The 15,130-nt window shown below is 22.4% G+C and overlaps 4 protein-coding genes across 4 annotated transcripts; all 4 read left to right on the forward strand. All coding sequences in view use genetic code 6, as the record gives it.

Annotated features, from left to right (window-relative positions):
- Positions 1-370: 370 nt before the first annotated feature.
- Positions 371-5,218, forward strand: TTHERM_00773280 (transmembrane protein, putative; the record flags this gene model as incomplete). The annotated part of the gene is made up of 4 exons (XM_001031581.2): positions 371-2,381; positions 2,451-4,304; positions 4,373-4,571; positions 4,651-5,218. 4 exons carry the CDS (start codon positions 371-373, stop codon positions 5,216-5,218), a joined length of 4,632 nt encoding a protein of 1,543 aa, XP_001031581.2.
- An 897-nt stretch (positions 5,219-6,115) lies between these two features.
- On the forward strand, positions 6,116-7,236 carry TTHERM_000773299 (transmembrane protein, putative; the record flags this gene model as incomplete). The annotated part of the gene is made up of 4 exons (XM_012799592.1): positions 6,116-6,122; positions 6,301-6,939; positions 6,994-7,128; positions 7,196-7,236. 4 exons carry the CDS (start codon positions 6,116-6,118, stop codon positions 7,234-7,236), a joined length of 822 nt encoding a protein of 273 aa, XP_012655046.1.
- A 152-nt stretch (positions 7,237-7,388) lies between these two features.
- Positions 7,389-12,502, forward strand: TTHERM_00773300 (transmembrane protein, putative). The gene is made up of 3 exons (XM_001031583.2): positions 7,389-11,298; positions 11,641-11,839; positions 11,893-12,502. Exons 1-3 carry the CDS (start codon positions 7,398-7,400, stop codon positions 12,461-12,463), a joined length of 4,671 nt encoding a protein of 1,556 aa, XP_001031583.2. The 5' UTR covers positions 7,389-7,397; the 3' UTR covers positions 12,464-12,502.
- A 289-nt stretch (positions 12,503-12,791) lies between these two features.
- TTHERM_000773309 (hypothetical protein) lies at positions 12,792-14,351 on the forward strand (the record flags this gene model as incomplete). The annotated part of the gene is made up of 1 exon (XM_012799593.1): positions 12,792-14,351. The coding sequence occupies exon 1, from the start codon at positions 12,831-12,833 to the stop codon at positions 14,349-14,351; it is 1,521 nt and encodes a 506-aa protein (XP_012655047.1). The 5' UTR covers positions 12,792-12,830.
- Positions 14,352-15,130: the final 779 nt, after the last annotated feature.

The following is a 15,130-nucleotide window of genomic DNA, read 5'->3' on the forward strand; positions in this document are numbered from 1 at the left end:
GCTTCAGAAAAGTCAATTTTTGAGCTATTAAAATAATTTTTCATAAAAAAACAAATAAGATCAAGCTGATGAATAATAAAATAATTTTGATGAACAATCAGACATTAATATAATTAAATATCGCGTCAAATAAATTTTGAAGGATTTGTACAAAAAAAGTCTTAAAAATAAACAAAGAAATAAAGAAATAGCTTTTGATTAACTTTTAAATTATTTCGTTTTCTTAATTGAGATTTCTGAATCATATAGAATATATTGGTTATTATATTTACAGCTCATACTTAATCAAACTTTATCACTCAAACAGAAATAATTGTTCCATTCTATAAATTCTTTATTTTTAAAAAAAAGATCAATCCTAAGAAATACTATGGGTAAAAATAATCCATTTGATTGCTCGTATTTGGAAGTGATTGTTTTTGAAAAGAGACTTGAATAATCATACGAGCTTTTTGATTCTGTCATTTTGTTAAAGCTGGAAATTTTATCTATAATGAAATAAAAAGAAATCATAGCAACATAGTTAATATAGAAAGTAGAGGATATGCAAGACTAAACAAAAATTTTAAAAGATAATTTAAATTCTCTTTGCTTAATGAATGACGACAGCCTTGACCTTTTAAATTTGTAAGCTTTATATTTAGAAAATATAGCTTTCAACGAAAAGGATATTATCCTTATGTAAATCAACAAGTTTAGAAAAAATATACAAAATAAAGAGCAATTTAAAAAATAGAAAAATGATGAAATTTTAAGCAGTAGAGCTAATAATGATAGGTTTGATTAGAAAACTTGCATTCTATTTGCATCTTATAAAGATTCAAAGAATCTTACTATAAGCTAAGTTTCATCAAACTTTTAAGAAATTTTTTCTTACTAAGGCAGTAAAAATATTATCGGAAATAGTATAGACTTAATAATACCATAAATATTTTAAAATCTACATCACAAATATCTAGAGAGCTTCTTAGAAGAAAACATACCATTCAGTTTAGAAGGAGAAGCAATAAATAGTTAAGTATTTGATAAAAACTAAATTATTGATTAAAATTTAAATAGCTAGTCAGAAAAAAATAGATCTATGGGTTGTAGAATGAATAACTAAGTAATATTTGCTCAATTAAATTCCATTTATATTTAGCCAGTAGCTATTGACATAAGAACTAATAGACTATTAGATTTTAATAACTCATTTGGACTTACAGCTAAAATTAAATTAATTAATTAATAATATTAATACATTTTATATGATGAAACAAACTTAAATATATTGGGCTTGACAGAAAAAATACACTTCTCTCTCTTTTCTAGCTATGAATCGTTACAGAAAATGAGTATGAAATAGATTTTTCCATTCTTAATAGGATCCTTAGATAACTAAAATGTACCAACAATAATATCAAATCAGAATAATTAAGAAAGTATTTAGCCTTATCATATTAATCTGACATTAGATATGCAGTAAATATTAAAAGATTAAAATGTAAAAAAAAGTTAAAGTAAAGGCAAAAAAATAAATTTTATAGTTATTAAAGTTCAAGATAATAAATAAACTAATGTTGCCAAAAGCTTCATGAATCAGAAAAGTTTAAAATAAAAATCTATTGCATTTTAAAGAATAGATAACAAAAAAAACGAATTAAGTTCTTATTAATTTGTATTTTTGCAGCTGACTATAAAAAAAATAAATTATAGAGGTATTCAAAATGTGAGCTATATTTAGATTCAAAAACATAGAGAGCTCAATCCAAATGATTAAGCTCAATATATTCTTTCTCAGATAAAACATCCTAAAAAGTAACAAATATATGAGTAATTATTTGCAAATCAAAATGAATTTGAAAAGGTAGTTTAAGAATTAGAAAAATAATTAATTTTGTAGCATTTGGATTTTCCAATTTAAGCATCATCGTCATTCTAAGCATTTAGTGCTTTGAATAATGCGCTAAGCCCACAGAATATAAGTCTCAACTAAATCTCTAATTCTGATTCCATACAGAACAACTAATTCTCATCCAATAAAAATTTCGTTAAATATAGCTAAGTTTAACTTCTTGATCAGATTGTAGAATAATAAAGGCTTAAATCAAATCTTAATAGATTTGAATAAGATGTGATAAATGAATAGGAAGAATATGAATATAGCTTAAATGGAAAAAAAGAAAATAGTGAATTGTAAAATAATAGAGAATTGAACAAGTTAGGTAAGGCAAATAGATTATTAAAAGATGCAGATAGCACTAATATAGGTTTAAATTTAAATGAAAACTAGGTCTATGAAGATCTAAACTATCAATACTTGAATTAAGATAATCAAAATATATTTAATTCTTTTTAGGATACTAAGTTTATACTTGAAGATCCTACTTTTATTGATGCAAGTAATATTAATTAATTATATATTTTAACTTATTTGAATTTTAACATATTTCATTTATTTTGTAAATAAGGTGTTTAGAATCCTATAATGAGCAAAGTCGAATAGATTGGTGAAAGGTCTTCGCCTGATAAGGATTTATTATCAAATAATGAAAAAAATTAATTATAATAGTAACTACATTAAATTGCCAGTGAATAGTTATTACTTTCTCCAGTTTATAGTGATAAATTAATTTAATTTTCTCCTTAAATTAACTACTTAAATGCTCCAAATTAAACTTAATAATAGCAATATTCACCTTCACTCTGTCTTTCTTATTAAGATACCAAACTTTTTTCGCCAAAATAAGTTTCACTCTACAGCGGTTCTAATTTAATGGAAAATTATACTGCAAATAAAATTAAGTAGAAGTAAAATCAAGATATTAATGGTCAAAAAAATAATAAGAATGATACCTTAATTTAAGGACGCTCTCCAAATGTAAGTGATATAAATTTAAGCAATCATGAAATCAATCCTAAACTATCTGCAAAATAGCCTGTAAATTAAGAATAAGTTAGTTTAGAAAAAAATAATATGGAGAGTACATAAATTTTAAACTCCAAATAGGATAACCTAAAAGCTAAACGCTTTAGCAATTCTATTCAAATGAATTACTAAAAAAAAGAAGAAGAGTTTTGTAGCACGGGATCACCTTTTGGGTACTACTAAAATGACAATATCCAAGAAGATAAAGAACATCAAAAGAGAAAAGTCCAAGAGATTTAATATGACATAGCTTCAACTAATTCAAAAAATTCAATTTCTTCAGTAAAAAGATTGCTGCAATAACTTATGGCTGATAAGTCAATTTTAAAAGTGATAAAAGCAATAAATGTTGTAGGTGTAGTTTGCTTCATTACCATGATATGCATGACCTGGATATAGTTCTATTAAATGACTACTTCTATTTCTTCTACATATCAAGATTATCAAGTATTTAGCTGGCCTACTTAATATATATCGCGTTTAAGTGAAGTCTTGAAATACTAAAATGCATTCTAGCTTACATAGTACTCAAAAAACCTAAAATTTGCTAATACTACATAATTTTACAATTTTAGAAACTATACATAGCTAAATGTAAAATACTACAAAGATAAGTTGAATCAATAAATAGTAGAAATGGAAAGAGCTAGTACAGATAGAAAGTTATTTAGCTTGCTCAGAAACCATTATTTTATTTTCATGTTTGGAAAATATTACAACTCTAGCATTTTAAACAAAACTCCTTCAACTCCAACTTAAATGGTTTTTACTCCCTATAATGTTTCAGTTTAATATGGAATTATTTCTGGGTTTTAATTAGTATTTAGATACGCTTACAGCTTAGGAAATGGTAGACCTGAATATTATTTGATAGGCAACCAACTAAGCGAGATAACAAGCTTAAAGCAGATACAAAATGAAATTCTTGCAGATTAACAAAATTAATAATAATAAATTTAAAATTAATTAACAACGTTGATGATATTAATCATTCTAATTAATGGTTTTTGCATTGGAATCATTATACCTCTTTATTATCATGTTCAAAAAGAGAGAGATTCAATCATTTAATTGTTTGCTACATTTTCAACCCAAAAAATTGACTAGCTAATAAAAACTATTTAAGACTCATACATCAGCAAAAAATAATTTTCAATTTACTCAAATAAAAATAGTTAATAGATGAAATAAACACTTTTACAAATCAATTAAAGTTAAAGAGAAAAAGATGTCAGAAAGTAAAATATAAGCACAATTACAAAACTACCTCGCTTTAACGCAAAAATAAATTTGACTGTATTTCTTATTTACTTGCTTTTAATTTTCTATCCAATAGTAAATAAGATAGTAACTCAATATTATCTTAATAAAACTACCTTAGATCTCATAACTATGAGTACAAAATTAATTAATTAAAATATTTAAACAACTCTATAAAATTATTTTAAAATATAAAATAAATAGTGAATGTTTACTCTTTGAGGTCATATCTATTAGAAAATATCGCGATGCACTTCAATATATTAGTTATGAAAATTAATCCAACTCTTAAGCCTATGTCTCCTTCCTTGTATTATGATTACATAAACTAACTAATATAAGAATAGCAAAATATTACAGATACGATTCAGTGGATAATAAATTCTCAATATTAAGACACAAGGTAAACAATTAATTAGATTTAATTGAATTTAAGTTATATTGATAGATTAATTAATTTATTAATTCTTTTTTTAAAATAGATATTCTCAATCGCTTTATAACTCTTTTTTTTTCTCCTCTTTTTAAAATAATTTATGTGATGTATTCCAAAAATATCCTGAGTATAATTATAACTCTACAGTTATAGATACTTCAATATGTTAATCTACTTATCAGGGGCTTTTGTTATAAGGTATTTCTGTATCTTATAAGTAAGTACTCACTATATTTCCTTAGCTTTACAATATGTATTTATTACCTAATAGTACTTAGTCTTTATAGCAAATAAATTCCTTCTTGTCTTCATTCAACTTACCTGATTTTATAAAGTTTTCAGAATTTATAGACCAGACGATAGTAAGTCTAAATAATTTTATCCTAACTATAAACAGTTAATATTATAATTATATCATTTTGTTTTAGATTGTGCTTATAATATTTTAAACAGTTATTATGCTAATAGTCTTCACTTTTGGATGGATAACATTTAGCAGTTAATTAAATAGCTCTTTACACAAATCTAAAACCTACCTACAAATAATTGATATAAACAGCTTAATCTAAAATACTTATATACTTACTTATATTAAGAAAAATTCAGTAATTTGAAAAAGAGGATTTAATATTATTTCGATTACAAATATTAAAGTATTAATTATTAATATGTAATATCTTTATATTTATATATTAATTGCTTATTTTGTTTCAAATATCATTCATTTATTCATTTTGTATTAAATGAAATATTTGATTTTGATAGTTATTTATTTATAAAATATTATCTATTATGAAAAGCTAATTTTTACTTACTTCATTTAAATTACTTACTATTTAGACAAATCTAAAACTTACATAAAAATAATTGATAAAAAAAGCTTGATCTAAATTCTTATATACTTACTTATATTAAAAAAAATAAAGTAATTTGAAAAGTAGGTTTATTATTTTGATAAAAAATATTAAATCATTCATATAAATATTAGCAATATTTCTAAAAGTTAATTACTTATTTTGTTGCAAAAAAGATTGTGTATTAAATGAAATATTTGATTATTATAGCTATTAAAAATATATTTTATCTATTATTAAAAGCTATTCTTTACTCACTGACTTAACAATCTATTAATGCGTGTTTCTTGAAATAAAAAACAATTTATTTTACTTTACTTTATAAAAATAATTGATAAAAAAAGCTTGATCTAAATTCTTATTTATTTACTAACTTACTTATATAAAAAAAAAAGTAATTTGAAAAGTAGGTTTATTATTTATTATTTTGATTATAAATATTAAAGTATTGATATAAATATTAGCAATATTTGTATGTGTTAATTACTTATTTTGTTATAAAATAGATTGGGTATTAAATGAAATATTTGATTATTATAGCTATTAAAAAAATATTTTATCTATTATTAAAAGCTATTCTTTAATTACTTACTTAGCAATCTATTAATGCATGTTTCTTGAAATAAAAAACAATTTATTTTAGTTTACTTCATAAAAATGTAAGGTATTTATTTAAATTAAAAATATTTGAAAAATACAATTAATTAATAACATTCCATCAGAAATAAATACTGAAAATAAATTATTACAATTATTTATGTGAACTAAAATTAATAAAAGTACTAGCTGCAGTTATAATCAAATTTAGATTGATTTATATATCTTTTTATAATTGCAAATAGCAAATTAAGTTGCTTGCTTTAATAGCTTCTATAATAAATTAAAATCAAAAAAATATACAGAGAAAATGTAAGAAAAAGGAAATAGCAATAAAAAATTTGTTTTAAATAACAAAGTAAAAAATTACCAATCTATTAGTTAATTATTTTTAGAATTCTATTCAACTAAGTCCTTTAAGCTTGTGAGAAAAAGGAATAGAGGAATAGTATTAGGAATTATACTCCTAGCTTTAGAAAATTTATTTATATTTTTAGCATGCATCTCTAAAATTAATACTGATACAATTGATAAAAATCTAGACAAGTTGGTTTGCTTATTTAAAAGAATTATTTGCTATGAGTTCTTAAGGATTATTTTCTTAATTATAAATTTCACTTTACTCTTAGTTTTACTATTATTGATTATTGTCTTTTTCTAAAAATAAAAAAAATAATATGATTCATCTTAAAAATTATTGTTTTAAAAGTCTCGAATAAAAGTACATAAGTATCATTTTAATTATTTCAATCTACTTAAGAAATACTTTTCTTTATTTGCTCTCATTTACAGACAGATCATTTTTTTACCTCTACTCTACATTAGTGCATGCTAGATATTTAGTTTACTCAATTTTGTAAATTTTTTGATAACTTTATTTATAGGTAATATTGTATTTTTTTTTTCTTACAACTTACAGATATATTTTAAAAATAAAGAAATTGCAATTAATGACTCAGATTATGAATTTACACTTAAATCTGCAGATTTCTTGTCAAGACCCTACTCGAAAAGCTCAAATTTAATTATTCTATTCGATCTTCTTGTCATTTTTGTTGTGCAAATGGGAGGAAGTGAGTTTTTATTTATTCTCCCTTTTTACTATATATTGAAGTTACTTGTTAATAATTTATACTTGAGGTATAATAATTAATAAACTGAATAAATTAACAATTTTCTGATGGTTTATTTTATTTTGGTTAGTTTATTAGTATTAGGTTTAAATAGTTCTAATAGTAATTAAAATACGTCATTAACATTTTGGATTATTGTATTATTACCAATATCGATTAAGATTGGATAATAGTTCTTTATGATACAAAGAATTAAACCTACTTAATATATGTGGTAGCTCTTTAATCAAAATAAAAAAATAAAAAACTTAAATTAACTTGACTAGATTATTAGATTAGAGTTATTTAACGAAAAGCAAAATATTAAATAAATAGAGAGCTAGCTTATTAACCTACTTAGTTTAAACGCACAGAATTAAGAATATGATTCCCTTAAAAATGAATGCTTAAAAATATAAAATTATGAACTAAATATTTCTGCTTCCTTTGAAGTAAATATGGAAATAAATAAAATCAAAAGTACTTTGTGCTCTGAATATTAAAGAGTTTATAATTAATAAGGGGAGAAAAATGAAAAATATCTTTTTTTACTATCATTAGTAGAATTTTTTAAAAATTACAAGGTTTATTGGATTACTTATATGCGCTTCTTTTAATTAAAGGAAATAGGGATCAAGGATAAATAAATTGCTAATTCTATCCATCAAAAATTTGTTAAATTTAAAAAATAGTGTGAATAGTCTATTGCATATTAGCAAAAAGAAAAAATTGTCTATGGTGATTTAAACCATTAAGAATAGCAAATATCAGAAAATCAAAATCTTTTTTACAATGGATTTTTAAAAATATTGACATATGAAGAGATAGTGTAAGAAACATACAATTAAATTTAAAATGCTTCCAATTTGAAGCTAGAGGTACTAAGTATTATGAAGAATAAAGATGTCAATGTTAAAGAACTCTTATGTTTGGCGACTGAGTTAGACTTACAAGTGAGGAGAGTTAGAATAAATTTAAAAGCAATTTCAGAACTGAATTACTCTAATTCGTAACTTTATGATTTGAAAATATTTTACTTGAACACAATAGCATTTTGTGAAGATGAAGTTAGTTTTGCATCATAAAATCAAAGGATTCATCATATGAAATATATAGAAATCAAAGAAGAATAAAATATTCTGTAAAAAGGCCAGTGCGTTTTGTTTTGCACAATTAACGATAAATAGAGTGTTCTAATAAAGAAAGCATCTTAATAAATTTAAAGAATATTTGGGATAAGTTAAAAATATGCTTACAATAAATCTATATCTATTTTGATGCCTAATTCAATAGGTGCAATTCATGACGATATTATATTTCAATATTTTAATATTGCTAAGTAACAAAGCAATTACTTTGAAGAAAATAAGAAGAAAAATGATTAACAGTATAATTTAATGGAATAGAATTTAATATTTGCTCAAGTAAATCATTTTAAAACAAATCTTATTGTTACTCCTGTCAAAATATCTTTGCAGCTAAACTAATTTTTAGAAAGAAGTGAATCATCAAAAGGATTAATACAAAACTTTGGATTTACTGCTGAAATTAAAGATATAAACGAAAAAAACTAATTAGATTACATTCTCTACTTTACAGATACTCTTTTAGTTTAAGGAATAACAAAAAATCTGTACTACTTTCTTTTCAATATTAATCCTTAAATATTTAGTTAAGCTAATTACATAAATATCTCTGAATTATTTCCTTTTTTGAGTGAATAGTTTGGATTTTCTTCATATGCTAGCTAAAACTTAAATAATTTGAATGCCTATTTTAAACTATTACAAAGTTAAATTATAACTGATTCGCTACGATTAAAATAAAAATATGAAATTCAAAAAATTGAATTTCCAATGATATAAAAAAAATTTTAACATGTCTGCTTAATTATAAATTACTAAAATTTATAATAAAATTTAAAGTAACTTGCTTATAAAATGCTAAATATAAATTAATTATCGGAAATTATTTTAGAATAAATTACTTTTGTCTCTATGGAGATCCAACTAGTTAACCCAAAATATTAATACTTTAAAAATTTGTAATACCTAGAAGTATCAAAGTTGATAATTCTTAACCCTTTAAATAAAAATAATGAGATTATAGAGCATCTTTTAAATAATCTCAATAATTACTTGGGTGTTTACTCTTTCGAATTTATTGAATTTTTGATTTTCATCTTATAAAACAGCACAAATTAAAATTTAGAAAAAGTTTTAGAAAGAGAAATAGATTTATCTTGTTTATTAGATATATAAAAATAAAATGAAATTAATCAATAAAAAAGTCACATTTCAAAATAGCAAATTGATTTGAATGTCTAAAATAGAGATAATGGTGAGCCGATTCAGTAAATTCTAAATTTGGATGAAAGAACAATGAGCGAATCTTATTAAAAGTAATCTAAATAAAATTTAGAAAGAAAAGATGTTTATGCAAAAAATAATATTGACATCAAATCTTCTAATTAAATTTATTTAAATGAAGAGATTTCTACCAGAGGATATCTTTACTCAATCGATAGTCCATCTCTACTTAATCAGCATAAATAATAATAATAATTCCAAATTGACTCATTAGGTAATAGAAAGCAATTCGGAAAAAACACAAAAGTAAACTCTTAAATAAATCTAAATTCCTAGAGATAGAAAAACACGATTGATAATTAATAGTAAACTTAAATAACAAAGAACATATCTAGTTTTCAATCACTAGACAAACAGTTTGACCAAACTTAAAGATGCTAATTATAATTTTCAAGCAGATTAAAATCATAGGAAAGTAGCTTATAACTTAGCCCAAAGAGTCATGAAAAATTATTCGCTCTAAACTGTAATAAACAGGCATATTTTTAAAAACACGAAGATTATAAATTTAATTAATAATCGAAAGGTTCAAGCATTTAAGAAGAAGATGAAACGAAATAATCAATAGGATTAGATGAAGAAGAGAATCATAAAAAACTGAAAAGAAAGTTAGAAGAATAAATAGAAATTGAATCTTAAAAATCAAAAGAATCTTAACTTGCACACTCCAAAGGAAGATTGCAGAGGTATCTGAACAATAATTAATCATCTAACGTTATTTCTATGACCAAAATTATTGGTTTACTTAGCTACTTTGTTATGATAGGATTAACTATATTTTTATTCATCTAAGTCATTACCGTAGCACAAAACTCATTTAGCAATAGCAGTTATTTTGTTTGGCCCATGAAATACTCTTCTAATTTATCTTAAATTTTCAAAACTTAAAACTTAGCTTTGCTCCTTTCATTTAAAGAAATATAAACTCCCTCTTTTCAAAATTAAAACTAAAAAAATGCCTACATCTAAAATTTAAAATATTAGCTTAATTCTACCCTGTTATAAAGTTTTATGCAGTACATCAGCAGTGTAGAACATATAGGTGCAAAGTAAACGGTTTTTAGCTTAATGAATGATAATAAATTAATCTTTTGGCTTGGAAAATACTATGATCCAAAAAATCTCGTTGGCTCAAATTCTATACCTAACACCTTTCCTTATGTTGCCCTAAATATTTCTGTTGTTTACAGTGATACGCTGATTTCTTCTACAGTTTTCCGTTATATCGCTGGATTAGGAAACGGAAGGCCTGAATTTTATTCTTCTAAAAATATTTAGACTTTAGTAACAACTTTGACAAGTATTCAAAACAAAATGCTTTAATAACAGAAAAGTAAGGATGACACAATTGATCAATAATTGATAATTTACATGACTACAGTCATCGTCATTTCTTTTTTATGTATAGCCACTATATAGCCTTTATATTGGTACATTCAAAACTAAAGGCAAATTATTCTTGGGCTATTTACAACCTTCCCTGTTGAATAGTTAGATACTATGATTTTACAAGTTAATCAAGCTCAAGAACATCATAGAAATAAAATTTCTCAAACATTAAAATAGCCACCAAAAAAAATAGAAAACCGCAGTGAGATTAAAAAGTAGACAATAGGTAGAATTTCAAATTTATAAAAATTAAGCTGGGCACTCATGATAGTGATGCTATTTATCTATTTTTTAATCTTAATCAATCCTATTTTGAATAAAATTAATACTACAAGCTACCTCAATTCTGTTGAAAATATCTCTTACACTGGATGTAAATTTTCATTTACAAAACTCTTATTTAAATTTAGTCATTTCCTTTCTTTTTAAAAAGATAAAAATACGTTAAAATCAAATCTTATAGTTTAATTCAGAAGTTGTTTTTAGAATACAAAAAAATTATTTAAATAACTCAAGCAACTTCATTCACTAAATAATTTTATTTAAAACTTGAATCAAAAAGAATAAATTCGAAAATAGATTAATAATTTTTGATTTGTTTTTAATATTTTTACTATTTAAAGTTATTAGAAAAAACAAAATATGAAATGAATCTATTAATATTAAATAGATTTTTTTAAAATAAATAAATTTTTATATCATAATTATTTAAAAGAATTGATCTATGAAGTCTAAGCGTACATACTTGAAAGTTTGTCTATAAATTATTTAAGTTTAATATTAAAGCTAAGACCTAACTTAAAACCCATGCAACTTAGTTAATATTAAGATTATTTATAAGATTTGCTATAAAGAAGCTAATAAATACAAAGTAATTTATATTACCTAATTCAAAATTAATATACAATAAAGAGGTAAATAAGATTTTTTTATATTTTAGATATTAACTTTTTTAAATATATTAAAGCTATAATTCTTAGGATTTTGATGACTTCTTTTTCAAAATATTGGAAGGAGACATTTGTGATACTCTGAATAAATATAAGAAATATTAAACTGATTATATAGCTAGTTAATCATAATCTTGTTACAGTATTCACCAAGGTTTGCTTTCGTAAGGTCTAAACACTTCATTTAAAAATTTAATTTCTATTCTTCCTGAATTGCATAACTTGCTCCAGCAAAATAATTAAATCAACATTGATAAAGCTTTAAACTAGTTTAATTAGGATTACGATCTTAAGTAATTTAATGATTTTGAAGAATTTATAGTAGAAACAATAAGTTCAATTGGACTTTTTTTAAATGATCTGAGTCAATAAAATTATGATAATTTTATTAGATTTCAAACTATTATTTTAATTTATTAATTGATTTTGCTCTCCACAATTTTTTTGGTTTTTTGGATAAGATTTGGAGGTTTTTTAAATAGCCAACTAATACGCACTAAAAAACTTTTAAGGATAATAGATTTGAATAATTTATTGTAAAATTAATACATATGTTTATACTTTAAAAATTGTATGAAATCATTTTGAGTATTTTATTTTCGAATTTACTTACATCAAGAATATTTTTTATTTTCTAATTACTTGTTTTTTTATTTAATTGATAAAAAAAAATGTAAAAACTTCATTTTATAAATATCTTTCAACACTTTGCAACCTATAAATAATTAAAAAAATAATGTAATCCAACAAAAGCAAAGGTGGTTTGACTTTAATTTTTCTCCTTGTTTATGAAAAACAATATTTACTTACATAGATAAATTTTTAAAAAGTCAGATTATAATCTAAGTTAAATTAGCGAAAATAGCATTGATTATTTATCGCTTAAATCACTTCATTATTGTTTATTTAATAATTAATAAAATAAATCAAAAAACTTTTAATTAAGTAATTAAGAATGTCTAAGAGAAAGCACTTTTCTGCTTATTTTAACAAAAATGATGAAGAAATAAATCAAAAATAAGAAGACATTCAATAAAAGACTGAATATGAAGAACCTTTAGAAACAGTTTAGAAGAATAATTAATAAGATTTAGAAAAAAAATTTTTCTTTTAAGTGAAGTAAGAGTACATAGAGACTGAAAACGACATATCTGATCAGAGCTAGTAATAAACTAGATAAATAAAACCTTCAGATATTACTCAAAATTAGGGATCTGATAAAGATAGCGAGAAGATAAGTAACGAATGTGATTAGATATTACTGCTATCAGTAAAAGAAGAAGAAAAAAACTAAAAAAATTGTAATATCCTTATGAAACAACAAGATTTAAATATAGACTTCAAAATAAATCACTAAAATTGTTCATCTAGTTAAATAAGTAGAAATTACTTTTCTTCAAAATCAAAATTTTACTTGTTTGCAGATTAAATAGTTGATTTAAATTATATGAGAAGCATAATTAAAAATGAGGAAGAAGATTATTTAAAGGAATAATAAAAAATATGCATTTATAAGAGCATGAAGCATATTCAAAACATAATCCATAGAATTGATAATAAATTTATTGTAATATAAAATGAACTTATTGAGAAATATATGGATAATGTAGATCATATCACTCAAATGTTATAGTCTTTGAATGATTAAACACTTTTTAAATTCTCTTAAAACATTTAATGCTTCTGGTAAAATCTTTAAACATACAGAAAAACAATTAAGCAAGAAACAGAGGATAAGCTTTTTAAGAGTCATATATTTGAAAGAACAACAGCTGGAGAATTATTATACAACAAAATTATATCTGAACTAGATCCAAAAAAAATTTTTTATTTTAATTATTATAAAGTAAACTATGAAAAATGTTAACTGGATAGCTGCTAAGCAGGTTATAGTCCTATATTGTAAGAGATCTTAGGAGGCAATTCATATGCTTTTAAAGAATATTTATCTTAGCAAGGATTCATTGATCCTCTATGTTAATAATATAGATTCACAAAATGCTTCACTCTTGCAGACTAGTACCTATTATTTTATTAGTAACGTATAGAAGAAGAAATTCTTCCATAAGTTTAAACCTATCTTTATACTTTGGATAATTTTAAAGTACCTGTTTTATTAAAAACCAAAAGAATTTATTTAAACCATAAATATGACAAAGAAAACGGATTAAATTTTAATACTCACAATATTTTAGGTCTTTATGAATTTTAACTATTAGATGAATCTATAATTTAAGATCTTTAAAATGCAAGGTTCGACACTAAATATTAATAAATTTTGCATAATAAAGAGAATGACTATTATCGCTTGAGGCACAAAGTAGAAAATATAGAATTTATTTAAAAACATTACTAAAATTAGATATTTGATCTACTTAATAAAGGAAGTAAATGGTTAAAAAGATGTGGTTTTGTAGATATTCCTTAAAAAAATTTAAAAAAAGAAGAATTTAACAAAATCGAATATATTGACTGACTGAAAATTTAGTTAAATATATAGTAATCTACTCAATAAAATTTAACATAAAAATAAATTTAAATACTATTTTATATTTATTTTTCACCATTTTTCCTTGAATATCCATCCATCCATCCATCTATCTATCTATCTATCTATCTATCTATCTATCTATCTATCTATCTATCTATCTTTGAATATTTTAGAATTTATCTTTTGAAGATAATTTATTTAAAAAAATAAAACTTTAATATTAAAACTAATTTATTTATTTATATAACCTAAGCTATTGTTTGTTAATTATTAATTTTTTAATTTGAATGAAATTTAAGTATAAAAATATATTTATTTTTAACTATTAATCCACATTTACATTAATTAGGCTGTATACTTAAAAATTAAATGAATAATTAAAAATATTAATACAAATTTATACATTTAAATGATATCAAAACACTTAATTTAACATAAATATTGATATAAAAGATTGATACTAAATATAAATCTATAAATGCAAATTTAGTAAAGAATATCGTAGTTTTTATATTCTAAATAATTTTATTTCTTTACATAGATAATATTTAGCAATTTAATAGCAAACTATAAGATAAGTATAGCAGTTATTTTGATGTTTTAAAATATAAAAATATCAATTATTTCTTGTATTAAAAAAGCTGATAATTATAAATGTAGATCCTTAAAATGATTAGGCTTTATAAAATATCTAATTATTTAAATTATTTAGTTTATTTGTAATAATGTAAAGTCCAGCATTGTATTTTTTATCCAATCTAATT

The sequence above is a fragment of the Tetrahymena thermophila genome, assembly GCF_000189635.1.
Source record: "Tetrahymena thermophila SB210 genomic scaffold scf_8254449, whole genome shotgun sequence".
NCBI classification, from domain to species: domain Eukaryota; phylum Ciliophora; class Oligohymenophorea; order Hymenostomatida; family Tetrahymenidae; genus Tetrahymena; species Tetrahymena thermophila.